Genomic DNA, 26,489 nt, shown 5'->3' on the forward strand with positions numbered 1-26,489 from the left:
GAGGTATTTCTCTGCCTGTTTTTTGATGGGATAACTGGTCTATTGGTGAGAGTGGGAATGATGTCATCCAGCACTTTTGTGCTTGGGTCAATCTGTGACTTTATATCTAGTAGTATTTCTTTATGAAACTGATTGTATCAGTGTTTTAGGCTTGTAAGTTGGAGTTCTAGTGTCCTCTTGACTGACTGTTCCCTTAATCATGAGCAGTGTCCTTTATCTTCTCTCACCTGCTTTGAAATCTGTTGTCAGATGTTAGAACAGTGGTACCAGCTTATTTGCTAGGTCTACTTGCTTGAAAACTTTTTTCCATCTACTTATTCTAAGGCAGTGTCTACTTTTGTGATGAGGTGCATTTGTTTGAGGCAACATATAGGTGGTTCCCAATGTTTCACCTATCTCCTAGTGCCTTTGACTGAGGAATTGAGACCACCAGGATTCAGAACCATTACTAAAAGATGTGCGTTAATTCCTGTCATTTTTGGTTTTATAGTGCTTGATTTTTTTTCGTCTTCCTCTCTTGCTTTACTATTATTCTAGTGTGGTTTATTCTTTCCTACAGCCTCATGGATGGATGCTCTTTCTTTTAATTATGTAAGATTCCTTGAGTATCTTTGGTACAGCTGGCTCAATGGTCATACTTTTTTTTTAATCATGGAAAGTTGTTATTTTTCCTTCAGTTGTGATGGATTTGCCTGGTTTAGTAGTCTGGACTGGCAGTTGCCTTTCAGAACCTGAAATCTACCTGTCCAGACTCTGAGCTTTTATAGTTCCAGTTAATGAATCTATTTTTTGGGGACCTGCCTTTGTATGTGACTTGGTGTCTCTCTTGGTTTTGCTTGTTTGTTTTTTACTCTCTCTGCTTTCCTAGCTGTCTCCAGCTCTAGACTGGCATCTCGTTTCTTACTGGGAGAGTGTCTGTATGATCGTTTTGAAAATGTTTCTATGCCTCCAGAGCAAGCTTCTCCTGTGCTCACTGTTGCTACAGCCTTCTAGCTTTTTATTGACTTACTGCATCTTTACTTCCAACATTTCAGGTTGGTTTTTCTTCATTATTTCTGTCTCTATGCTGAAATCTTCTTTCCTATCGTCCACCATCTTCCTTATTCACATGTTTGTGTCTTTGTACATATTTATAGACACTTTTAGTTCTGTCTGGGATATCATCTAACTCTCCCTCACTAGATGCCACTACTGTAGGATTAGTATTTTGGGGGGAGTTATATTGGTTTTTCATGTTTCTTATGCTCCTCTGTTGGGAATTACAGATCAGGTATTATTTTGTTCCTTTCTTTATGTTTTATCAGCTATATTGTTTTAATTGAAGTATTTACAATGTTCAGATGAGAGTTGGCTGTGGTGGTGTGTCCTTGAGAAAATAATTGCTTGGTTAAGGAGCTCAGGGGTCTGGTGTGAGGAGCTCAGGGGTCTGGTTTGAGGAGCTCAGGGGTCTGGTGTGAGCTTTCTGTCACTCCCTGTGTGGAAGGACTGGGGAAGCAAGCGTGGCTTCTTGGTAGCTCAGCTAAGCAAATGTGCTAACCAGTTAGCCAGAGTGGCCCTTTGATTTCAGTGACTGTTGGAGGATAAACAATCGAGGATAGTGTGGAGTGTGCTTGGATTTTAGTTGATGAGCAGTGGGAGGAAGTAAGGTGGCCAAGTATGAGGAGCAAGGGTTGACTTTGAAAAAGAATCGAGTCGGGTAAAGTCGGTGGGAGGGAGAAGCTGGGACACTCTTAGGGCTGTAGATTTAGAGATTGTTTGATCTCTGGCAGGTTACAATTAGGTAAAAGGAAGAGGGGTAAGGATGAAAGAAGGAAGAAAAGACTTAGGCATAAGAGCAGGGTGTAAGAGGTGGCCTTATAGCCAACAGGGTGGAGTCCTAAAACCTAACTGAGCAACGTACGAACAACAGCAAAATCGCCGTGAGAAATAAACGTAAGAGTGGAACTGACAAAGTAGAAAATGAGGAATAAAAAGACTCCCGGAGTTAATTGTTGTCAGCTGTGCCGAGTTGGAATTTCTCGGTGTCCTCTGGATCCCTGGCAGGTTCCTAGTGGTGTGATGTGGAGGAAGGGAGAGGAGGAGCCATTGGTCTCTGCAGCCCCCGAGTTCCTGGGGCTCTGCCATGATGGGTGAGGCCATATGTTCTTTCCTGGTAGTTTCTCTTGGATTCCTGCACTTCTTCTGGCCTCTTCTGGTTCTGCAGGTCTGGGTTATGTGAGGGGCAGTACTTTCTGAGCCTTAAAAACATTTTTAATATATAATTTATAAATATAAACAATAGCTACTATTCAGGGATAGTGATATGACAGTGTTGTTAAATTGTTCCTTGTGTCTGAATATCTATTTTTGAGCAACAAGACAAATAAGTAGAATGGGGGCATTTGTGAGAGGTTGTGGGGAGTTCTGTGTGTGTCCTCCTATTTACCCATCACCTTCCTGTATCCATCCCACAGCTTTAGACACCAGATGGAGGCATTTTATGCCCCAAAGGGACCAGTTAGCCATTCTTAGAAATACAGGATGGGTAATTCCTTTGACATCTAGGTTAGAAGACTACCAACAGCCAGATTTTTAGCCCTATATGATCTTGGTTTTTGTTTCTTATGGGTTTGGGATTTTGCTGTTGTTGTTTGAGGCAGCATCATAGCCCATGTCGGCCTCTACTCACTATGAAGCCGAAGTGACTTTGAACGGACCTTTCTGGCCCTGTCCCGAGTGCTAGGATTGCAGGCTGTAGAACCAAAGGGTATTTCCAGGCTGTTGAGAAGGCTGAGGTGTGGGTCACTAGCAGAGCACTGGCCTGGCATGCAGCGTCATTCCATAATACACACAAGGAAAACCCAGCACTTAGGGTGACATCAGTCAATCACAGCATATCTGTCTACACTTGTTATCTGAGGAAAAAATGACTAGTTGCTCGTTTCTAGTGAAAAAGAAAAGAGGAGGAGAACATACTTTGGGCAAGTCCTAGTTTTGCCGCTCTAAGTTGGCTCACTTGTGGCTCCTCACAGCCTCGCTGTCCCGCCCTCTCCTCTCTAGTACCTTTTTGCCACTTACATCGCTCCATCGGCCACTCTGGACATTGGACTTCAACAGGAAGAGAAGAAAGACATCTACATGAGGATCCAGCCACCGTTTGAGGATCTCTTTGACACAGCAGAAGAATACATCCTCCTCATACTTCTGGAGCCCTGGACACAGATGGTGATGTCAGACCAAGCGGCTTACAGAAAGGTACGATGGCCTGGTCAACAGTGCTTGCAGGAAAGAGCTCAAACACAGCCTCAGGGGCCACAGCCTCAGGGGCCACAGCCTCAGGGGGCACAGCCTCAGGGGGGCCATGCCCTCAGGGGGGCCAGGGCTCTGCAGTCATGACTGGGGAAGACACAAGATCCATGCAGGGAAAATGCTTATTAACTCTATTTATTTTTTTAATCTTGTTTTGTTTTGTTTTTTTATTGCCAGTTTCCTTATTGTCTCCTAGTAAAAGACTTAATCTCTGCCATTTTTAGTTTTCTGCACAAATATGTCAGAAGAGGAATGTGAGCTTTTGCTTGGTGCAAACGAGCCAGATTGCTATTGTCCCCACTGACATTCCTCAGCAGTGGGCTTATGATGAATGGAAAAGTCCCATTTTATTTTCTGCTGGATGGGTTATAGTAAATAGCACACCCGTAGAAATCTAAATGCTTCCCTCCCGTGTATGGTGAAAAGCAGACCTTCTGACTTCAACGCTGCTATTTAAAGTACCAGTGTTTACCAAATCATAATGCCCAACTGGATACGTTTGTACACAGCTTTTTATATTCCAAAAGATGTCAGGATTGGAGTATCGTTATTATTATTGATGGATAGAGGAAATTTCTTTAGATATTTCTTTTGAATCACAAATTAAAACTGTCCTTGGGTATTTTTTCCATTAGGTAAATACATGTACCTGGTGTGTGTGTGTTGGAGGTGGGGGTGCTGCTGCTGAATTGCTATTCTTTATTAATATCTACCCAAGGACTTGCATTGTCTACAAAGAAGAATAAATTAAGAAATTATGATAAAAATTAATACAGAAAAACTTTGCATAGACTTGTCTCATTGGATTGTAACTAAAATAATTCTAAAACCTTAATAAATTCAGAGATCAAAATAATTAGATTTCGCCGGGCGGTAGTGGCGCACGCCTTTAATCCCAGCACTCGGGAGGCAGAGCCAGGCGGATCTCTGTGAGTTCGAGGCCAGCCTGGGCTACCAAGTGAGTTCCAGGACAGGCGCAAAGCTACACAGAGAAACCCTGTCTTGAAAAACCAAAAAAAAAAAAAAATTAGATTTCATTCCTTAATTCTTACAGTTCTAAAAAATTAACATAGTATCCTTTTTATTATAGGAATGTACAAGTACAGTAGAAAAATTAGAATATCCTGTGATACTTTAAAAGTCTCTCTTAACACATTTATAATATATACTGCATTTCATAGAAGACATGAAGTCTGTAATGTGATCCTGTAATTGTAAAAGACATTGGAATGTATAAGTGTCCTGAACCAAAACATTTTGGCATTAGCAAATGAATCTTATAAAAATGTGTAAGACAGATTATATACTGTTTGTTCTTAATAAAGGGGAAAACTTTAATCTTAGTTCTAGAATCTTCCTTAACTTCAATCCAGAAGGCTATTGGAAAAGACTCACTGACTGTACGATGTATACAGAAGGACTTTGAAGCAGATGACCAAAGCTAGCTGTTAAATACAGAAAGTTCTCAGGCAGCTAGCCAACCAGGCATGACTGGTTTTTCCCTTCAATAGAGAACTGGAAAGTGGTCTTATTGTCCTGCCTATAGAGAATTGATGCTTTATGTTTAGGAAGACAGACCTGCTATGAGCAGTAATTTGATCAACTCTTTCCTCTTTTGCTATAGCAATAAAGCACTTAGGAACACTAATAAACAACATTGTCCTTTCTTGTTCTCCTGTGAACTGTTTGGTTCACACAGCCTTTGCCTTCTCCATGACTCATCTGTTACTTTGATTAGAGACTGAGAGTGTGATCAACGTGTATGTCCAGGGAGGAGGGGTTCATTGACAGCAACTGTGTCATTAAAAGGAAAATGTCCATTCTTTGTTGTGTGTATTTGATGTGTCCCTTTGTTGTAGCTAATATTTTTAATGACGTAGGGCTCTCTGCTCCTGCCTCAGAAGCAATTCGCCTTCTTGGCAAAAGCTCACTGTTTTTGGGAAACTGTGTTCTGTCCCCCATTTTCATAATGCGAATTCTACTAGTATTATAAGCTTTGTTGATTTTTAGGTGAAACTACAGGAAGAGACTCGACAGCTGGATTCCACATACTTCAGAAAGCTACAGGCTTTGCATAAAGAAACAGTTTCCAAGCTGGCTGAGGTAAGACACTCTGTACTTAGAAAACCGCCGTTCAGAATCCTAGAGACAGTTTCTGTCTTGTACGCTGCTGGTAAGTGATCTTATATTGAGATGCATATTCGTTAAAGAGGGACTCGTAGCGTCACCACCCTGCCGCCCCACCCTGCCGCCCCTCTGCCTGGCACACTTGCCACATTTGACAGGTCACGGTATTGTAATGCCATGTTCAGCATGGCTGGGAAAAGCAGGTTGGTAAAGTGACAGAGGGACTTTCCTAAGACCAGAAACTTGGGCTTCAACTACAGGAGAACCCCTTAAGTGGTACCCCCACTACTTTCTGCATGGCAGTAGCTATATTAGTTATCAAATTGCAAGAGTTCAGTTGCATTTTCTGAACAAAAAGAATTTCTCATACCTATAGCAACAGATTTTTAAAAAAGAAAACTGGGGAAAATAGTTGGAAAAGTCAATAAAAAGATCATAGGATTGGTTAGGGGATTAACTCTTATTTTTATTTACAAAATTGTGACATTTATTTATTTGCTTGTTTTGAGACAGTCATGTAAGCCAGAGTGGCCTTTACCTAGTATGTGGCTGAGGATGACCTTGCGCTCATCCTCCTCTCAAGTCCGGGGAGGTACTACATGTATGTGCCATAATGACCAGCTCAAATTTTCAAGTTTTGTATTGATTAGATAAATCTTGATAGGTCCATAAAACCATAAAATTAATGTATGCATCTACATAAAAGTTGCGGTTAATTGATCTGTTCTTGGTATACAGTTATATAAAAATACATGAAATAGAAACACTAATGTCAAGCTGGGTGTGGTGGCACATACCTCCCACCTTTGATCCCAGCACTCAAGAGGTAGAGGCAGGCAAAGCTCTGTGAGTTCGAGGCTAGCCTGGTCTACATAGAGAGTTCCTGGACAGCCAGAGCTACAAAGACAGTGCCTGTGTCAACAAAACAAAACAAAACAAAACCAACCCTCCACTCATATCATGTAATCCTACTTATGTAACATTACATGTATTTACACACGTGTACATATATGCAAAAAGAGATGTTTGGGAAAGAGTTCACCGAAATGGGGGAGAGAGTTCTGAATGGAGGGTTCAGGGTGATTTTCAGTTTCTTTTTTCTGTTTAACTGAAGTTTTTATTTTTATATATATAAAGTTTTCAAAAACAATCGTTTTTAAAATAAAACCTCAGTAGTTGCTTTGTTGATGCAAGAGTTCTCTATTGGATGCACCATTAATTCAGACCTGGGAAGTAGTGAGCATCGCGGAGGTAACGCATAGAACGTTGTAGCTCATGGCTGCACATTTTTTAAACAATAGAGAGGTGATAAAGCTATATTAAAAATTACATGTGGTTTGTGCTAGAAAGATGACTCAGCGGTTAAGAGCCACTGAGGACCTGGGCTCAATTCCCCCATCACATATGGTGGCTCACGAGGGTCTGTAACTCCAATTCCAGGGGTCTGATGCCCTTTCTGACCTCTACAGGCACCAGGCACATGTGGCACCATACATACATGTCAACAAAATACTCATACACATAAAATGAATCTAAAAAATTTTAAATAGTTATGAAACAATATTTTATGTCATTATAAATTATTGAAATAAAGAATATAGTTATAAAACCATAGGTACATGATCATATCTTCATTAATAATGAACTACATATGCACATATATTTTAATATATAATATATAAATATGCCACATGTATATATTATATATGCTATATTATTATATATTATTCACATAATATATAATGTTATATTACATGTTTTATATTTTATGTATTATAAATATAGCATATATAAATATTCTATTGTTTGTACATAATATATAAGATTTTTAAATATTGTATATGCTATATTTATATATTATATATAAATATGCTATGTTTATATGTATTATATAAAATGTGCTGTATTATATGTGTGCTATATTTATATATATGTTTTTAAATTGCATTTATTTATTTATTTATTTATTTAATGTGTTTCTGTGGATGCTAGAAGACAACTTTTTTGTTTTTTGGTATTTTTTCATTACAAGCTTTCTGTGTAGGCCTAGTTGTCCTGGAACTCACTCTATAGACCAGGTTAACTTTAAACTCACAGAGATCCACCTGATTCTTCCGCCCAAGTGCTGGGATTAAAGGTGTGCACCATGCATATGTAGTTTATTTATATATGTGTATGTATTTACATATATATTTATATATGATCTATATGTGTGTGTATGTATATATACAGAGAGAGGAGGGCAAAGAGGCTATATATTGTGATGGTAGTTATCTCTGGGTGGAAGTATTATTTTATGGTTTTGTTTTTATTACAACAGATATTTCCCTTTTACTGAGAAATAAAAGTAATATTTTGAAAGCAAATATTTTGAACACATGGGTACCCATATGAACTTGTGCTCATACATACATGCACACAGAGTACTTGTTTGTCTATAAATGTTTACTAAGTATTTATTAAAAATGAATGGAGTAAAAAGGAACAGTAAAGAATTTGAGAGTCAGAGTGTGAACATCTCGTTTATTTACCCAGTTCTACCAGTTGTTAACCAGCCTTGGCCCAGTAGTAAATTTTTATTTCAGGGGTTCTGTTTAAATAATAAATAATTTGTTTCAGTAAGAGATTTTTGTGAAAATATTTTGTCACTAGGACACTACTGGATCTGTAACCTGCATACCGTCACTGGCCGAAGTCTCTAAACAAACAGAATATTGGAGTAATGTTCCTGAGGAATACAAGCATTTTACCTTTAATGATCTACTTAACAACAAACTGGAGTTTGAACATTTCCGTCAGTTCCTAGAGTCTCATTCTTCAAGGTGAGGAAATACCTAGTTTTAAATATATTTCTCCGTAAAAAGAAATCCTTTTTTGTGCTGATTTTGATTTATGCTGTATTAATGGCTTGGTGGTAGATCTTTACCTATGTCATGAAAATTGATGAACAAAAATCTACTGGATGACTTTTCCTCAGCACCGCTGCTGTGTCCGCTCCCGTGTCCTTCTCAGAGATCATGTGATGCTTGCTGGTATTTTTAGCACTAGCAGCTTGAAACACTTTTTAAGCTTTCCTTTTTTTCTGCTGTTCCCTTTAGTACTTCTGGGAAGTGTCTCTTATATTTCACTAATAATTATAAAAATTCACAGTTTTATTAGCTAATGTATAAATCAAACATTGCAGTTTTAGAAACTTATGTGCTATAAACTGAAATAATTGGTCATATTTTTCTCGCTCACATTAACAGAAACTGGTTTGAACTTAGAGCCAAACTTGATCATTTCTCCTCATCTTGATGAGAATTACTCTAAATTTGTCCTGTTGTTGAATAACTGTGACATATATGTGGCATTTCCCCATATTTGAAATTGAAGATACTAGTCCAATATTAAGTGATAACTCTGAGACACCACCAGTAAAGGAGAGATCTGTTTCCAACCCCAGAACTCCTTGCGAGAAGTCTTAGCAAAGATTAAGCCTGTCCAGCAGTGGAGCATCCTGTGCAGGACTTGGATTGAGGCTGCGCTGTATTCACTAGTCCTTGACCTGACCAGACAGTCCCCTTCCAGCTGTCAACAGCTTGGCTGGTGTCTAATTGAATTTAGAGGAATAACTAAGAAGGAATGTGCTTTCTTTCCAGCATCGACCTTATGTGTTGGATAGATATCGAACAGTTCCGAAGAATCCTTTTTAAAGACCAAAAGCAAAGGGAGGCAAAGTCTATATACATTAAAAACAAATACCTCAATAAAAAGTATTTCTTCGGCCCCAACAGCCCAGCTTCTCTGTATCAGCAGAACCAGGTATGAGCGTGTTTGAAGTGTGAAAGCAGTCCTCCTCCTTTTGCCAACAGCACTACAGTCTCTTTGTATCCTGTGCTGCCTTTTTGGAGAGACACTTTGGTTTAGGTACTTGGTGAGTATCTACAGACATCTGAAGTCCACTCATGTCCTAAAATGTATTCTTTTAAAGGTACTTGATTAGATAAGATGTCATTCATCTAGGTCAGTATTAAGGGCAGGGTTCATAAATTTGGCGGTACCATGACAGCTGCACACTGATTTGAATTTGTCATTCATTCACCGAGTGACTATGTGTGTCACTAGTGTGTCACACACTGTTTTAGGTGCTCAGGACCAAGTGTGAAACCATGTGGACAAGGCCTTACATCTTCAACAGCAGAAAAGAGCCATTATCCACCACTGAGCCTAACCACTACCTCTGATTTCTTCCTCTAAACTGCTGTTACTCAAAAGGCTTCTGATCTTTGAAAACCCAGTTTATGATTCTGTTACCCTGGAATGATTGTTTTACTTTGTTTTTGTATTTTTAGACAGTGTCTTCTACACAGCCCTGGCAATCCTAGAACTCACTATGTAGACCAGGCTGACCTCAAACTCACAGAGATTCACCTGCTTCTGTCTCCCAAGTGCTAGGATTAAGAGCGTGTCCCTCCATGCCCAGCCTAGAAATTTCTCATAGACTGTGAACATAGGTTTAGTCACTTGGTTGTACCATGGCAGTGGCTTGAATTACAGATTCTAATAACAATAAAGTCATCAGTTACAGGAAACAATCTGATTGTGCTTTTGAAATTCAGAGTTAAAAATAATTTATTTAGTGTGAAGTGGTCTGTTTTGTTTTGTTGGGGTTTTTTCTATCTAAAAAACAAATGTATTGTGTATGTTTTTTTTTTATTTTAGGAGCTTATAAGGATGAATATTCTTTAATGGTTTATACTTAGAAAGTGGAAATTTCAGATTAATGTTAGATTCAGTAAAGAAAAAGCTCTGAGATATTCATGAGTTCAGCCAACCAGCCCCACAGGCTGCCTTGGCTTGGAGGGAAAGAAGAGCAACATGTTAGTTCCGAGATACAGATCTGGAGCCTGTCAGAGGCGTGGGTGGGCATCTCAGTGAGGTGACGTGTGGGATGAACACATGAGAAGCATTTGTCTCCTGTTTGGCTTGTGCTCCATCGAGTGAGGTTTTGTGGCCTCCAACTTACTGTGTGAACGTGCTGTAGTACATGCGGATTATGATGCTGGTGGGAAGTCCCCATCACCGTCAAGTAAATGGTCTCGCTAACAGCAGACTTTCCTGCAGGCCAGTCTTTGTCTTTGCCTTCTACTCAGTCCATCTCTACCTAGTTTATACTTGGGAGTTGGCCTCACATTTTATACAGCTCGTCCTGTCCCTGACTGAGTTTCAAACCACTTTGCTCTCTCAGCAGCAAGCTAGTCTCTGTTTTCAGGAAAATGAAATCTTACTATTTACTCTTATTTAATATTGTTAGCGACGATTAAAAAGATGATTTCTGCTTTGTTTTTATATAAAATATTAGTAGTATTTTCTTTATCAAAGGTGAACTAAACAATGAGGGCTTTTCCCGGTGAGCAGAATATTGACAGTACATAGAAACAGATGGAAACCACCGTGATTGGCTGCTAGAAATGCCATGAGTGAAGATTCAGGCTGCGGACTCCTGATATTTGTCAGTGTACAAATCAGATGAGCACCTGTAAAACAGACCTTCCCCTACCTGCCTCTTCCTCTCTGCTCTTCCCGAATGTTGTCAGAAAAGTGCCTGTGGCAGTCACCCCCACCACCTCCACCCAGCAAGCCAGCGACCCGGTTTGTTGTTGCTGATGTGTACATCTCCAGGGGCTGGGTCAGAATCCCTCCTAACTAATCAGATGCCTCATTTTCCGTACCTACAGAGAGAAATATGCTTCCTCGAATGGGTCAGTTCTGCTAGAATCACATGTTTATAAGAATATTAGGTCTAGAACAGAACTCGGAAAAGCCACATTCACTGCCTTGTGTCATAGTTATTGAGACCACAGAGAGAAAAACTTAGTACTTGGGAGCCAGGGTGGAGCTCAGTTGCAGAAATTAGGTCCTGACATAGAAAACAAGCACAAAACAAGAAAACACCCTCACCCCTGCGCTTTTTCCAATATTCCCTAGGAAGCAAAACCATACACCAAGAAGACGTTCTGTGAAAACGGAAATAGTGGCTCCTATCCAGAATGACACAGAAAGCTCGACACCTGTCGGTGGAATAATGGTTAAGAAACACAGCCTGTGCTTCCTGTTCTGTCTTTACTCTCCTAGATAATGCTTCTGAGCGGCGGCTGGGGCAGGATCCTTCACGAGCAGCTTGATGCGCCGGTGCTGGTGGAAATCCAGAAGCACGTCTTGCACAGACTGGAAAACGTGTGGTTGCCATTGTTTCTCACAAGTGAACAGTTCGCATCACGTCAGAAGATAAAGGTACATGACAGTATAATCTTGGGATAGCAGTTGGCAGGACCTAGCCAAACCTTGAATGTGAGTACCTGTTGACCAGTCATGACCCTTCAGTAGATAATCGTTAAAAGCGTGGACTCAGGCTTCTCAAATTCTAGCCCCAACATTTGCCACACATTTGTGGCTCCTCCTCTTTCATTACCATAGTTTTTCTCATTTGAGAAACAAGACTCTCAACAACAGCTGCACTAGGCCATGGCAGCCTGTGTCTGTAATCCAGGACTCTGGAGGTGGGGGGGGGGGGGGCGCTGCAAGTTATAGGCATATATATGCCTATATATAATATATATATTATATATATATATATATATCTCAACAGTAGCAACAGTAATGTGTGCTTGGCTTCTCAGCATGGCACCCAGCAAGGAGAAGAGACTTAAATTTTATCTGGTAATGCAATTGGGTTTTGTTTTTTGTTTTTGTTGTCATTTGGTTTAGGTTTTTTTGTTTTGTTTCGTTTTTTAATTTTTTATTTTTTGTTTTAGAAGCAGGGTCTCTACATAGCCCTGGCTGGCCTGGAACTCACAGTCTTGCACCATCGCGCCTGGCCAGGCAATTGGTATTTTTAATGTTATTAAGTTTTCACACAGATGAGTAAGAATATACAAGAGCATCCATTGCATTATCACATAGGAGAATACTTAATTTTCATATAAAAATGAGTTGTCCACATGTATGGACATGTCCACATGCATGACAGATGTCATTTACTGAGAAACTAAGAAGGTGCAGAGCAGCATAGAGGAGATAACTCTGTTACGTCTACTTCTGCCTCTGGATCTTCATACACGTCTCTATGCACAACCATCTGCCATATTTCTGGATGTTTGTGCTTATGAAAATGTACTGGAAAGATCTGCCCACTGAAGAATACGTTTAGAAAGTGAGGACTTTCGATTTTTATTTTTTAAAGCAGGTTTATCATTTGCTTCACTTTTTTTTATATGAAGCAAATATTACTTTGGTCATTTAAAACATCAGCAGTATACTTAAAAAGAGGTTGGCCTATCATGTATAATTTTGATTTTTAAACAAGTGTCATTAATACTGATCAGAAAAAATCATGAAAAGTATCCTCTATCATTTTTAATTTGTCAAGCTCTTTGGGGCCTACTTGTCTGGAGATAGCCTTGATCTTTTTAGCTGAGCATGTTAGGAAGACACAGTATAGTTAGAACACAGGTTATAATATAAGGACAAGCTAACTCGCTTAGCAAGATGTTTCTGAGCTTTGGGGAAACTCAAATCCCCTTGGACTTGAGGGAAACTCTCTCTCCATAACCAGGTGAAGTGACATTTGGCTTAGTGATATTATTTACCACATTTTCTCTTTATCTTTACCACAGTCGTGTACCTTGTAGTCATTTCTTGGCTTTGCAAACAAACAAACGGATTGTAGCAGCCTTCAGCAGAAGATCAAAGCAGTGGGAAGTTTGAACAGACGGGGCTAGGGCATCATCTCACATGCTTGTGGGAGGAACTGAGATCCGAGCTTTAGAAAAGAGAGTCAAGGGTAGCCCTGGAATGTAGCAAGAAAGACAGATCTCCTTCCTTTGACCTGTGGCTGTCACAAAGACACAGGGCATGGCGTGAGCTTGCCTGGCATACAGGTAGCCCCAGGTTCAAGCTGCAGCCTTGTTTTGTTTTACAGACCTGGCCTTTTTAGATGAGCTACTAGGAATATCTTTTATGGATAATGAACAAAAGACACACAGCATAGATTTGGCAGGAGTAGTCCCCAGAAAAGGGAGAGATCTGGTATCCTGAGAGGACTATGGAATACTGAAAATCTGAAGATGCTGAAGTCTGTTCTATAAAATGCATATGGTTACATACATGTCTCCATATACTTTATTTCATCATTAGATTACTTATAAAATCACAATACAATATAAAGGCTAAATAAATCTAGAATAATAAGTATAAGGGGAAGATTCCTGTATGTGCTCAGCGCAGATGCAGTTTTCTTGTTTGAATAGTTTGCATCTGAGGTTAGTTGAATCCACAGCTGAAGAACCAGCGGATATGGAAGGCAGCAGTACCTTCTGCCTTCCTTTGAACTCTGGGCCTCTTGTAAAAATCACTTATGGAAAATGTAGACTGGCTAGAGAACAGCACAACACCCGTGAGGCCGTCTCCAGCTCCACAGTTCGGTTCTTGCACAGCTGAAGTGACACTGTCACCTGCATTTGGAGCAGTCAGGTGACAGTGCAGCTGAGGAAACTGGCTTCCCAGGAGAACCCCGCCCCCACCCAGGACCGGCCTGCAGGGTCATCTTCTTCCTGAGTCACACTTTCCTACCTAACCTGACATTTGCCTCATTTCTTAAGCTGTTAAAATAATAAACAATTCAAGCTTTGGCTATTCTGAGTATGTTGATAAAATAATTGATTCTGCTTTTAGATACGGATGAAAGACATCGCTGATGAGCTCTTACTGCAGCGGCATGACAGGAAAATTGGAGTTTGGAAGGCAAGTAATTATATTCTCTCTCACATTAGTTCTACTCTGTCAAAGTAGCACACACATGCATACATACACACACACTCATACACACACTCATACTCACACACATTCTCACACACATACTCTCAAACACACTATCATATACTTATATCATACAATTTTCACATACACTACACACACTCACACTCTCATATATACTTTCACACACTCACATACATATACTCATACACAGTCATATACATACTCACACCCACATACACTTTCTCTCCAACACACACACACACACACACACACACACACACACACACACTTCTTGTTCCTGACCCTTACTGTCTAAACCTCTGACTAATGCCAGTTGTGTCCTGCTGGTAGATGAAACTTGGGGGAAAGCATGACTCTGTAGAGCTCCTGACCTCAACTGTGGAGCACATGGTTGACTTTAAACATGCACTTTCCACTTGAGGCCCTAGGTTTGTTCCCCAACACTGGGGTGGATGGACCCATGTACATCTGTTTAATTGTGCATGTCCTGGGTGTGTTGGACAAGCTATTCTTACAGTGGGTGGTAGTTTAGTATCAGGAGAGTGGATTACACAGAACGAATAAGTCACATGAGCACAACTAGCAGGTTAAATCATCCTTCCCTACCCCGTACTTCACATCACAGCTTAGCTTGAAAGTAACTGTGGCAACTGTAATTTTGGAGATTGTTACAATCTCTGTAACGCCAGGCTTTAGTAGATGGCTTATTTTGCTTCTTAGCAAGTATGAGGAGCACAGTCTTGTTAGCGAGTCTATAAGCTCCTGAGGATTTATCTTCTGGAGGTCATGAGAAGGGAGACCCAGGTGACCCCTCCAAATTAGCGAGCAAAGATACAGGTTTATCCTCATGTGTTGGAGGAACGTGTTATCCATCATGAAGCTGTCCTCTGTGGCTTCCTCCTGAAAGGAGGCACTCTTGAAAGGTTTGTTTTTGTTATGGTTTTATTGAAATACTAAGTATAGTGAGCTTATAGTTTATATTATTGTGAATTATATTTTGCATTATTTTCTATTTATTTAAATTACAGGTTTTTGTTAAATGGCTAAGTTTTAGTATCTTAAGAAGCAGGTCTTAAAACAGTCTTTGTTGAGTGGGTTTTAAATAAACATCCCACTTTAATCCATAGTTGTTCCTATTTATAGGGTTGTAATCTTAATATGGACCAGATGTTGAGAGTCTTGAGTTTTTGTCCAGAGAACATGGCATGTGCCTCACTACACAGTGATAGGCATCTGTGTCCTGTGTCTGGGTTAATGGCACCACCACTCACCCAGACTGCCCGGAGCTCTGTCCCCTTTCAGCCCTTCTCTGTCCTGGCTGCCCCTCTCCAGGCGGAATCCATTACTCTTCCCTTGGTGTCCTGGGGCATTTCTTGCAAACTTCTCTCAAACATTTGTATGGATGGTCACATGTGATTTGTCTCGAGGAACTCATTTAGTCCTTGTCAGTAATGGCATTTCATCATCAGTACAATGTGTATGTCCTTCTAAAACGTGGCCTTTAGAGTGATGCCTCCCTGTGTGGCTGTCTGCTAGCATCAACTCCAGCAGATTCTGACAGGATTGAAATCTATTTTCAATATATAAATGTGGTAAATTTAATAAAATCTATTCATGGTTTTTGAATCTGAGAGAATAAAAGAAGTTGAGTGTGTGACTTTAAATGGGCAAAATATTTTTAAAGGTTTACTTTAAAATTGCTACACTATAAAATGGATGTAGATGAAATACCTTTAAGCATTATTAAAACATCATGGGTATATCTAGATTTTGTGATCTGTAAAGTAAATCTTCAGTCAGAATTTCATTATTTAAAAAAAAAAAATCCCAGCACTCAGGAGGCAGAGGCAGGTGAAGCTCTGTGAAGTGAGGCCAGGCCGGGCTTCACAGTGAGTGCCCAGCTAGGGCTACACAGTGAGGCTCAGAAAAGAATTAGTAGTGGTCCCGGAGTGAAGTTCAGTGGGAGAGCACTTGCCTTGCATGCATAAGGCCCTGCCTGGCTTCCATTCCTAACAGCACAACAATAATACATTTGATAAGTAACAATTGTGAATTACTATTATGAATTATTATAATTATTCATTAGAATTCATAGTCTACTAAAGTGGTTTAAAAACATGTCATATAAAAACATGATCTTACTAGGATAGAATTAGAGTAAATTTTCACCTTAAATTATAGAATTATTTGACTTTTCTTAAAATTATTATAATCCCAAGAATAAAATAAATAATTAAAAATGATGCAATCATGAGATAAATCACAATGTAATTATACCAATCATAGCATTATGATTATGCTGTTCTCTTTTTTTCACTGGTCCCGAACTGTAATGGTTATTAAAATGTTTTAACAGTGTAGTTACATGTAAATCACTCAGTAATTTCTTCTTTCTGGTTTCTAAAACTAATGGAGCCATTAAAAAAAAGACAAAAGGCCGAGTAAGAGGGGAAAGCTGTCAGAGTCTATTATACCCACATCACAAATTTCAGTAGCCAAATCAAAAGAAATAGAAGTTGGTGGTTTTAGTCTAATTAACGACTTGATTGCTACTTTGGGGACATGTCTGATCTCCTGTATTGTTTGCACAGCCTGTGGCAAGTAAGTGGATATCTTCATCCTGTGAGATTATTGCTTTCCGTAAAGCATTATTGAATCCAGTCATTGCAAGGCAATTTCAACGATTTGTGGCCCTGAAAGGAGATTTATTGGAAAATGGAGTACTTTTTTGGCAAGAAGTACAGAAGTTTAAGGTATTGTATTGGGAACTGGAGAAAATGACTTTTGTTTGAAGAGATGGTGCAGTAAGATAGGAGATGCACATCTGTAGCTTATGAATTTGTATAATATATCCAATATCACCAATTTCCTTCATGCTAATGTTTAAACATTGGCATACTTATTGTCCACTCTCTAGAGACACCTCTTGCTATATAATGAAGAATAAGAATGAGGCCCCATGATAGTATTTGTGCTTTTGAGAACATGTAATATGGTCTAGTACATTTCTGAAGAGTGTTTTAACTACACCTCTCTATCTCATGAATCCATAAATGCACCACATACATTTTTCCTGGAGACATTCCTAATATATATCCATATAACAAAGACCTTTTTACAAGAATTCTTCCTAACCAAGTGTACAGTGATAATAACCAAAGATACTGGTGGACTGGCAGGGACAGGGACGCTCTTCTGCTATAAACAGTGGCCACAGTCAGAGCCAAAGACGTAAAAGGACAGGGCTTAGGTGCAGAGGCAGCTTAGTTTCAGGCTTGGGAGTCTTCATGGAATCATATAGAATCTTCACCTTGGATGAGAGGAGGAGACTTTGTTTTGCTGTCTAGACATGCCAAGGGGTACCTAACCCACACCCAAATACTTGCAGGTGTACAGGCTGATTTCCTAACAAGGAGCCTATTCTATCTCATTGCAAAAGTGTGGGAAAAGAATACATTTAATTGAGATAGTGATTTCTGTTGGCTCATAAGTTAAGTGTGTCTTGAGCAACACTAATGAGTTGTTCAATGTGTAGTTGTTCAGTAAAATCCAAGTTTTTTCCAACATACCATGAGCTTAGTTTTCTTGTTCTCTGTTTTAATATTTCTTCTACAATATAGCTTCAAACTTGTGGTGATATTCTGCCTTTGGCCTTGTGGTGGTTTGAAGAAGAGTGGCCCCCATAGGCTCATATATTTGAATGCTTAGTCATCAGGGAGTTATGCTACTTGGGAAGGATCAGGAGGTGTGGCCTGCTGGAGTAAGTATGGCCTTGTTGGAGGAAGTGTGTCACTGGGGGCGGGCTCTGAGGTTTCAAAAACCCATGCCAAGCCCAGGGTCTACTCTCTCTCTGCCTGAGGATCAGGATGTAGCTCTCAGCTACTGTTCCAGTGTCTGCCTGCATGCTGCCATTTTCCACACCGTGACGATAATGGACTAAACCTCTGAAACTATAAGCAAGCTCCCAATTAATGCTTTCTTTCATAAGAGTTGCTTTGCTCATGGTGTTTTTTTATAGCAGTAGAACACTGACTAAGACAGAGTTGGTACCAGGAATGGTGTATTGCTGTGATAGGCCTGACCATGCTGCTTGTTGGCTGAATGTAGACTTCTGAACTTTGGATTAGGAAAGTAGTTTAATGCTCTAAGCAAAGCTTAATGGCCATACTAGTAGGAGTATGGAAGACAGTGGTGCTGAGAGCAATGTGGATTGTAATGGCCCCATACAAGAGGTTTCAGAAGAGCAGAATATTAGCAAATGGCCTAAATACCAAGAATATGGCTACTTTCAGCCCTTGTCCAAAAAAATCTGCCTTAGACTAAATTGAAGAGTTTTGGATTAATGGCATTGGCAGAGATTTCAAGACAGCGTAGCATTGACTGTGTCATGTAATTATTAGTGGCCAATCTTATGCAGACTTATAATGAAAAGGAACACCAGGAAGTGTAACAGAGGCCTGACTTGTGAATTCCAGAGGAAAGTTTAAGAGTCACTTAAAGACTCAGGGTTGTTTGCTACTTTGAGTTGAGGATCTGTGGTTCTGGTCATCTGGGGCTGAAGCGTCCACTGTGATTAACAAGAGACCAGAACCACTGAAGTGAAACCTTTGCTTTACTGGGACAGTTGATGCTGATCAACTGAAGCTAAGCAATTAGGGGTGATTAAAAAGAGACCAGCATCACTGAGGGAAAATCTTCTGGGAAATGTTTCCTCAGAGTTAGCACCCAGAAGCTCTGTTCTTGTGCTGGCAGCAAACTTGGTAGTGTAAGAGTCACCCGGATGGTACTGGTTTTGAAGGCATGAAGGGGTCATAGAGAGCAGCTGAGGATTGGCACTGTGTGGCAGGGCTGGAGTCGCTGAAGAGAGCCTAAGAGAGGCTACTGGGGAAACTGCAGCCCATTTTCAACAGAAGACCCCAGCATTGTGGAGATGCCACTACCATGGGATAACCACCAAGAACAGCAGCAGATATGGAGTAGAGCCAGACAGGACTTTGAAGACAAGCTGTGTGTGCTACAAGGAGCGGAGCTAGAGAAGTGACCCAAGCCTTTGAGGAGCTCAGAAGACCATGAGTGAATCCCAGATAACTGGATGTTGAGTTATTTACACTTTTGGAATTTGGTTTTGTTTTGTTCAGATTGTGACAGTGCCCTGTTCTTCCCTCTTGAAGTGAGAGAGTATTTATTTATTTTTTATTTGACAGGAGCCTACAGTTGAGAGACTTTGAATTTTAAAAGAGACTAGCTATTTTAAAGAGACTGGATTTTTAGGTGTTTCAATTTTTAAATACTGTGGGACTTTTAAAATTTGGGATATTTTATATTGTGATGTTCTTATTAATGTGAGATCTCGGGGATGAATATTGTCTTAGTTAGGGTTTTATTTCTGTGAAGAGACACCATGGCCATGGCAACTCTTATAAAGAAAACATTTAATTGGGGTGGCTCCCTTACAGTTCCCAAGGTTCCCTCCATTATCATCATGGCAGGAACACGGCAGCGTGCAGGCAGACATTGTGCTAGAACTGAAAGTCCTGTATCTTGCAGGTAACAGGAAGTCAACTGTCTCACTGGGCATGGCTTGAGCATGTATGAGACCTCAGAAACCCACCTCATTGTTGCCACACTTCCTCCGACAAAATCACACCTACTCCGACAAGACATTTTCTTTCAAACCACCATAAATATGAAAGGAAAGGCTTAGCACTGATGTGTTTGTGTGCCAAGTTGACAAGGGGTCGGTTGTGCTGACTAGTTTGATGTCAACTTGACACAAGCTAGAGTCACTAGAGATGAGAGAGCCTCTGTTGAGAAAATTCTCCAACAAGATCAGGCTGTGGGAAAGCCTGCAGGGCATTTCCTTAATTAGTGATTGATGGGGAAAGACCAACCCACAGTGGGTGGGGCCATCCCTGGGAGTCTGGCAGTCCTGGGTTCTTTAAGAAGCAGGCTGGGCAAGCCATGGGAAGCAAGCCAGTAAGCAGCACCCTTCCATGGCCTCTGCATCAGTTCCTGCCCTGTTTGAGTACCTGCCCTGATGTCCTTCACTGATGAACAGTAATGCTGAAGTGTAAGCCAAATAAACCCTTTCATCCACAAGTTGCTTTTTGGTCACGGTGTTTGATCACAGCAATAGAAAACACTAACTGAGACACGCCTCTTGAGTACTGGCGTTATAGGTGTGTATTGCCACACCTTGCCAGCTGTGCAGTTAATAATTGTGCTCTGACTTTATATTACCATGACCAAAATACTTGAGAGAACAGCTTAGAGAGAGGAGGTACTTATTTTAGCTCATGGTTTCAGACACTCAGTCCATCATGCCCGACAGAGTGTGGAAGAACAACAGTAGACACTGTGGCAGACAGGAAGCAGAGAAAGGCAAAACAGGAAGGAAAAGGACAGCGTAGGCCAGTGACAGGTCCCAGTGACCTGCTTCTTCCAGGTAGGCTCCATCCTCACCACCTCCCAGTGATGGCTTTATACTCTGGATCCACAAAGCATGTCCTCATGACTAAGAAGGAGTGTCAGTTATGACCATGTTCTGATGAGGGGAACTTTAGCTCAGAGCAGGTGATGGTTGAGATGGAGGGATGGTAAGTTAGGAAGGTCTCAGTGGAAGTATTGATCTGTATTAGGTCTTAAGAGAGTGTGACAGTTGGAAGGCAGTCTACCTGGAAATCTCATACTGGACTAACTCTTAGACAGCTTACTTTGAAAACTTGTTTGGAGGTCCTAGCAGGGGAGTGCAACTAATCATATACTCTTGATGGAAGAATGGTCATCCTCTACCATGGACCATGCAGCTTTGGGAGAGACACATGGAGTCATCATGGAGGAATGGGACACCCACCTAGCCAGCTGGACCTGCCAAATCAACCCCAGCAGTCAATGGGGTCACAGATGTCACAGTCAGATTGCCTTGACACCCACGACTTACTCTTATTGTTTCCCATCTGACAGGGATCATTTTAATGCTTGTCTTGTAATCATGGGTTTATTATTCACAAGAATTCTGTGATATCAGGGGTGCTATAGTTAGCATTTTACAGGTGAGGATGCTAAAACAGGGAACAGCTAAGAAACGTCCAACATGAGATAGCTCATGAAGCAACAGGGGTGGAATTTCAACCAAGTCATCGTGTTTCTGGTGCCTCTGTCGTTAGCCACAAAGCTGTGTTGCAGCCTAGTAGTGACACTGGAAATAAGCAAAGAGACAGCTCCAGTAATCTTGGACAAATGGTGTTCCGGATTGTGAAAATTCAGAAAGAACCAAGTCTACAACAGGATATTGTGTACTTAATTGAGATGTTGATTCATCTCTACAGTCAATAAAAATCATTTAGGAGAATGATTTGTGATGTAAAATAATGTTTACCTATTGATTTCTCTAGAGCTAGTTACTGAGCAGTAATAGGACTTCATATGAAGTCTGTGTTCATGTGAGTATCTGTAGAGAAAAAAATTGGGAGGATGTATTCTAATCTCAGGTTTGTTATTGACTCCACCCCTTGACACTAAGGGCTAAGCTGAATGCTAAGGATACAACAAAGACCAAGTAGTGTTTCCTTTCAGACTTACAGTATCTAAAGGGAGACAGATGAATGGGTGAACAAGACACATCCAAGCCCCAGGATGTTAGGGAAGAGGGTAAGATGGCATCTCTATCGACTGAAGGAACCCCAGAAAGCTTACTAGAGGAAAGCATTCTTAACCCTAGTAGTGGGTGAGAGTTAACAAGGCAAGAACCTTTAATCCCAGCACCCAGGAGGCAGAGGCAGGTGGATCTCTGTGAGTTCCAGGCCAGCCTGGTCTACGAAGTGAGTTCCAGGACAGCCAGGGCTATATAGTAAGATCTTGTCTTGGAAAGAAAAAAAAAAGAAATTGGGAAAAAATATCAGTTATGATTCTAAGTTCTATCCCATTAGTCAGAATTAGTATTCTGTAACATTGCAAACTTGTTTTTACTTTACAAGTTTGTATTCCATAATTATAATCAAGTTCACCAAGTAATTATATACTAATCCTACAAGTAATGGTAAACAGTGAATAGTTGGTAATATACCAAATTTATGCAGTGCAAATAGGCTTTTTCTGAGTTGATGCTAAGTTGAATAGACATGCTGTTTATAATGAAATATTAGTATCAAGCTTTTCTTCTACATAACATATGGTAAACCCTACACAAACTTTCACATGCCTGGTACCAAGTTTCCTTTCTTTGATACCCTAAAGCATCTCTTACAGTAACTGGTATCCCCCAAGTACTTACTCAGTGTTAGCTCATTTCTGGCCTAGAATTAGAAGTTTCCAAATTTGTTTGCTTTCAACTGATTTACAGAGCAAAAATCTTGACATAAAAATGCTGTAATTCAAGCCAAGCTATCTATTAAAAAATACTGTCTTCAACTGTGACTTTAAAACTAGAACATTTTAATGTACTATCACTACTTTTAAAATCCTTCTAGAAGGAATAATGTGGTGATGTTATGGTTGAAACACGAAATGTCCCCCAGGGGCTCATGTGGCAGTTGGTGAATACTTGGTTGCCAGCTGGAGGCACTGTTTTGAGAAGTAGAGGTAGGACCTCGTAAGGATGGGTTACTAGGGCATGACCTTGAAGGACGTAGGCCTCAACCCTGGTCCCCTCTCTCCTGCTTCCTATCTGCCAAGAAGTGAGAAAACTCCACCACATGCTCGGCCAACAGGAGGTTTTGCTTCACTGGCACCCAGAATCCACCTAGCCAAGGACTGGGGTCTTGAACCCCTGGAGCTGTACACCAGATGGAGGACACCCTGCCCATATCAAAGTTGCTTTTCCTTGTATTTGTTCACAGTGATGTAAGAGCACCTCATACAGATGAGATGACTGGAGTATTATGGATCCTAAGTAATTGTAAGGACTTTCTTGTTTAACAGCAACAGGCAGATTTTTGCTAGCTTCTTGTGGCAGCAGTCAGGATGGAAAGCTTTTTGTTTTTGTTTTGGTTTTTCGAGACAGGGTTTCTCTGTGTAGCTTTGCACTGTTCCTGGAATTCACTCTGTAGCCCAGGCTGGCCTCGAACTCACAGAGATCCGCCTGCCTCTGCCTCCCGAGTGCTGGGATTAAAGGTGTGTGCCACCACCGCCCCGCTCGGAAAGCTTTTATAACTAGCTGTAATTTGCTAAATGCAGATTCTCAGTGTTCTGCTAGGACTCCATCCCAGTTTTGAGCAATAGGCTTTCACATGTCTCCTCCAAGGAGACTGAGCAGTGCCTGGCATGTGGCAGGTACTAAATGGACAGTATAGCTGTTAACACCAGGCGTTAACACTATCTCTGCTTCGGGAAACTAGTGACAGATTAAATGAAAGCAAGGCACGTGCACCAAAGTGACAGGCTCCCTGGGTCTAAAAGAAAGGATTTTTAAAGATAGTTCTGGCATGTCGCCGTGCCCTCACAAGCCCAAGCTAAGAGGTATAGACTGTAAAGTGCTCTGGAAATGCACTGATGGCGTCTGCTCTGTCTCTCCTCTCCTTCTTCAGGATCTGTGCCACTCACATTGTGATGAGTCCATCATCCAGAAGAAGATCACGACCATCATCAACTGCTTCATCAACTCCTGTATCCCGCCAGCTTTGCAGATCGATATTCCAGTTGAGCAGGCCCAGAAGATAATTGAACACCGGAAGGAGCTGGGACCATATGTGTTCCGAGAGGCACAGGTAAGAGCTGAAGGCAGTGGCTGAGCATGTGTTAAATACACCAGCAGTCAACGTGTTCTTCAAAGCTTTTACATGACTCTTGTATGGCAAGATTTTAATCTCCCCAGTAGTACTGGGGTTTGATCTCTTTAACGTAGATATCTTCTGCCTATACCACTAAAATATACAAAACTAGTAACTTACATACTGCATTATTGATAATGCCATAAATGAACTAAATAATATACTTTGACTTTTCACAGTTACTGTTTTTATCTACAAATTGTAAAAATACTCCAGGTAACTCCTCCTTCCTTTCCCACTATTCATATTCCCTTTTAAAATATCCACTACCACAAAAATGTGTAAAATATGTGTGCCTTAAAATGTGTATATTTTTAAAGATTGAAATATTCACATAGCTTATAAAAAAGTAAGAGGAGATTTAAGTGCTCAACCAGCATAAAGTACATACACTCATGAGAGGAAACTCATGCCTCTTTTAACCTGCTCAAGTTACTTCTTTTTAAGATAAATAATAGAAAACATTGACTTGGTGGGTATAATTTATTTGCATTTTGAAAACCCTTTTAGTGATGTTGTTCCTAAAAAATGATTAAAAAAATAAGTTATAATAGGGGTAACGAGGAAGGCCATGTCACAAACTAAGTGATATGAAACAGATTTGGAGTGTGATTGCCCTGGGGCATGGAAAAAGGCCATTATCCCTTAGCATTCATTTGTAAACCAGCTGTATTCAAGTCCACTAAGGGACTGAAAGTGGACTCACAATCCAAATTATGCATTAAGACAGGCAGAGGAGTGATTGAGGATGTGCAAGAGAGAAACGGAGAAAGCATGGTACCAACACTGCGGCATCTGCTAAGATCCGGGGACTTGGCCTCGCCTTGCAGGCCTGATACACCAGAACAAGACATGCTCCTCTGTGTCCGATCTCAGGTCGGAGCGTGGACGTCCAGAGCAGGACCCATGTCCTCAGGTTTCCACTATCTGATTTCCTGAGGTGGAGTCAGAGAGGCACCTTACGACATCTGAAAATACAGAGTCTTCATTTCAGGTCCTCTTTCCTCAAATCCGGAATTATTTCTGTTTGCCGAGGGGCAGCTCTGAGATGCGAGCCCGAGATCTGGTAGCTGTCTTTATGTCCTTCTTCTCCTTCACTCCCTTAACCCCACATTCGATCAATCCTTAAAACTCAGTCATTATCTCCTGTTGTGACATACTATCAGTTTTTCTTCACTTCCATACCACTTCAGATCTGCAGACCTCTCACCATTACCAAAGCTGTGGTCTCTGGGCTCTCTCCAACCAACACACAGCAAGCAGATGTCTCAGAAGGGCGTGGGATCATGCCAGCCTCTGCTGGAAATGCTTTGCTGTCTCCCACTGCCCACAGAGCAAAGTCAATTTGCTCCAGATCTATAGTTGCATCTCTTCCCACCCCGTTCTCTCTTCCCCAGGGTCGCTGAAATGGCTGTGGTTCCATAAATGGACTTTTCCATCTTTAGTCCTGAGCTTCGTGCAGTACTCTCCTCTCCCTTGTGTTTGTCCCTGTCGTGAGACTTAAAACATGAAATCCAAAGGAGATTGTCAAGTCTGTGAGGACAGTGTTTCTTACTCATCTTTGTGGTCTAAATGTAGAGTAGGTATTTCTGACCACGAGGATGTGTGAGATGTCATGACAGAAGAGTGTAAGGTCAACTTGGAAATGAGAGCAAAGTGGAACCAAAGGGCTGAGTCACAAATTAGAAGTTGCTCTTCTAGCCTTGCATCAGTTTAGCCCCTGTCTGTCCCCACACCACTGCCAGGCGCCTGAAGGTTTCTCATCTGCTGGTAGTGAGCGAGGCAGACCTAGATACATTAATATATCTTAGAATCTGGTCATTTTTAAGGTTCTGCAGGTACAGGAGAATGTGTATTAATAACCAATATTAGCCTCAAACGTCAACTGCATTTTTGGGGATTATAACATTTTTAATGCCTTCCATTGAAAGCTTGGGTCCTGGTAGGATAACATTTACAAGAAAGAATGTCTCAGGTTTTACAGAGATAACTGAGAAGTAGGGATAGTAGATGCCAACTACTAAGCCAAGCATTCAAGCTGAAGAGACGCATAGCGTACCTTACATCTACACACATACACACACACACACACACACACACACACACACACACTCATATAACATGCTTTTATTGTATTCACAACCTCCCTCAACTCTTTTCAGACCCAGCCCTCTTGCCTACCTACCCAACTTAGTGTCTTTTCTTTTTAAAACCCATCCAGACCAAATTTGTGCTGCCCAAATAATCTTGATGTGTGGCCTTCTACTGAAGTTTGGTATTTTACAGGGAGCTACCTTCTTAGAAGACTGACTCCCCCTCTCTCAACAGCTGCCAGTTGCCGATGGCTCCCCCTCTAGGGTTGGGATTTTGTGCCTGATTCCCAACTCCATGCTGGAATCTGGTGTGGCTTGGGCTTGCACGGATGCTGTGCACACTGTCACAGCTGCGTGAGTTCACATGTGAAGCTGCCCTGCTCTGTCCAGATGT

The 26,489-nt window shown here is 40.9% G+C and overlaps 1 protein-coding gene across 1 annotated transcript in view; it reads left to right on the plus strand.

The window, feature by feature from the left end:
- The window catches only part of Rgs22 (regulator of G protein signaling 22), a gene marked incomplete at its 5' end in the record, with an annotated part of 136,632 nt that overhangs the window by 102,231 nt on the left and 7,912 nt on the right, over positions 1 to 26,489 (plus strand). Inside the window, 8 exons of the mRNA XM_059247030.1 lie at positions 3,040 to 3,234; positions 5,299 to 5,391; positions 8,068 to 8,237; positions 9,057 to 9,219; positions 11,533 to 11,691; positions 14,131 to 14,199; positions 16,827 to 16,988; positions 23,760 to 23,939. Coding sequence (XP_059103013.1) covers positions 3,040 to 3,234; positions 5,299 to 5,391; positions 8,068 to 8,237; positions 9,057 to 9,219; positions 11,533 to 11,691; positions 14,131 to 14,199; positions 16,827 to 16,988; positions 23,760 to 23,939 — 1,191 coding nt within the window. The remainder of the gene's footprint in view (positions 1 to 3,039; positions 3,235 to 5,298; positions 5,392 to 8,067; positions 8,238 to 9,056; positions 9,220 to 11,532; positions 11,692 to 14,130; positions 14,200 to 16,826; positions 16,989 to 23,759; positions 23,940 to 26,489) is intronic.

This window comes from Peromyscus eremicus, chromosome 20 (genome assembly GCF_949786415.1).
Source record: "Peromyscus eremicus chromosome 20, PerEre_H2_v1, whole genome shotgun sequence".
NCBI classification, from domain to species: Eukaryota; Metazoa; Chordata; class Mammalia; order Rodentia; family Cricetidae; genus Peromyscus; species Peromyscus eremicus.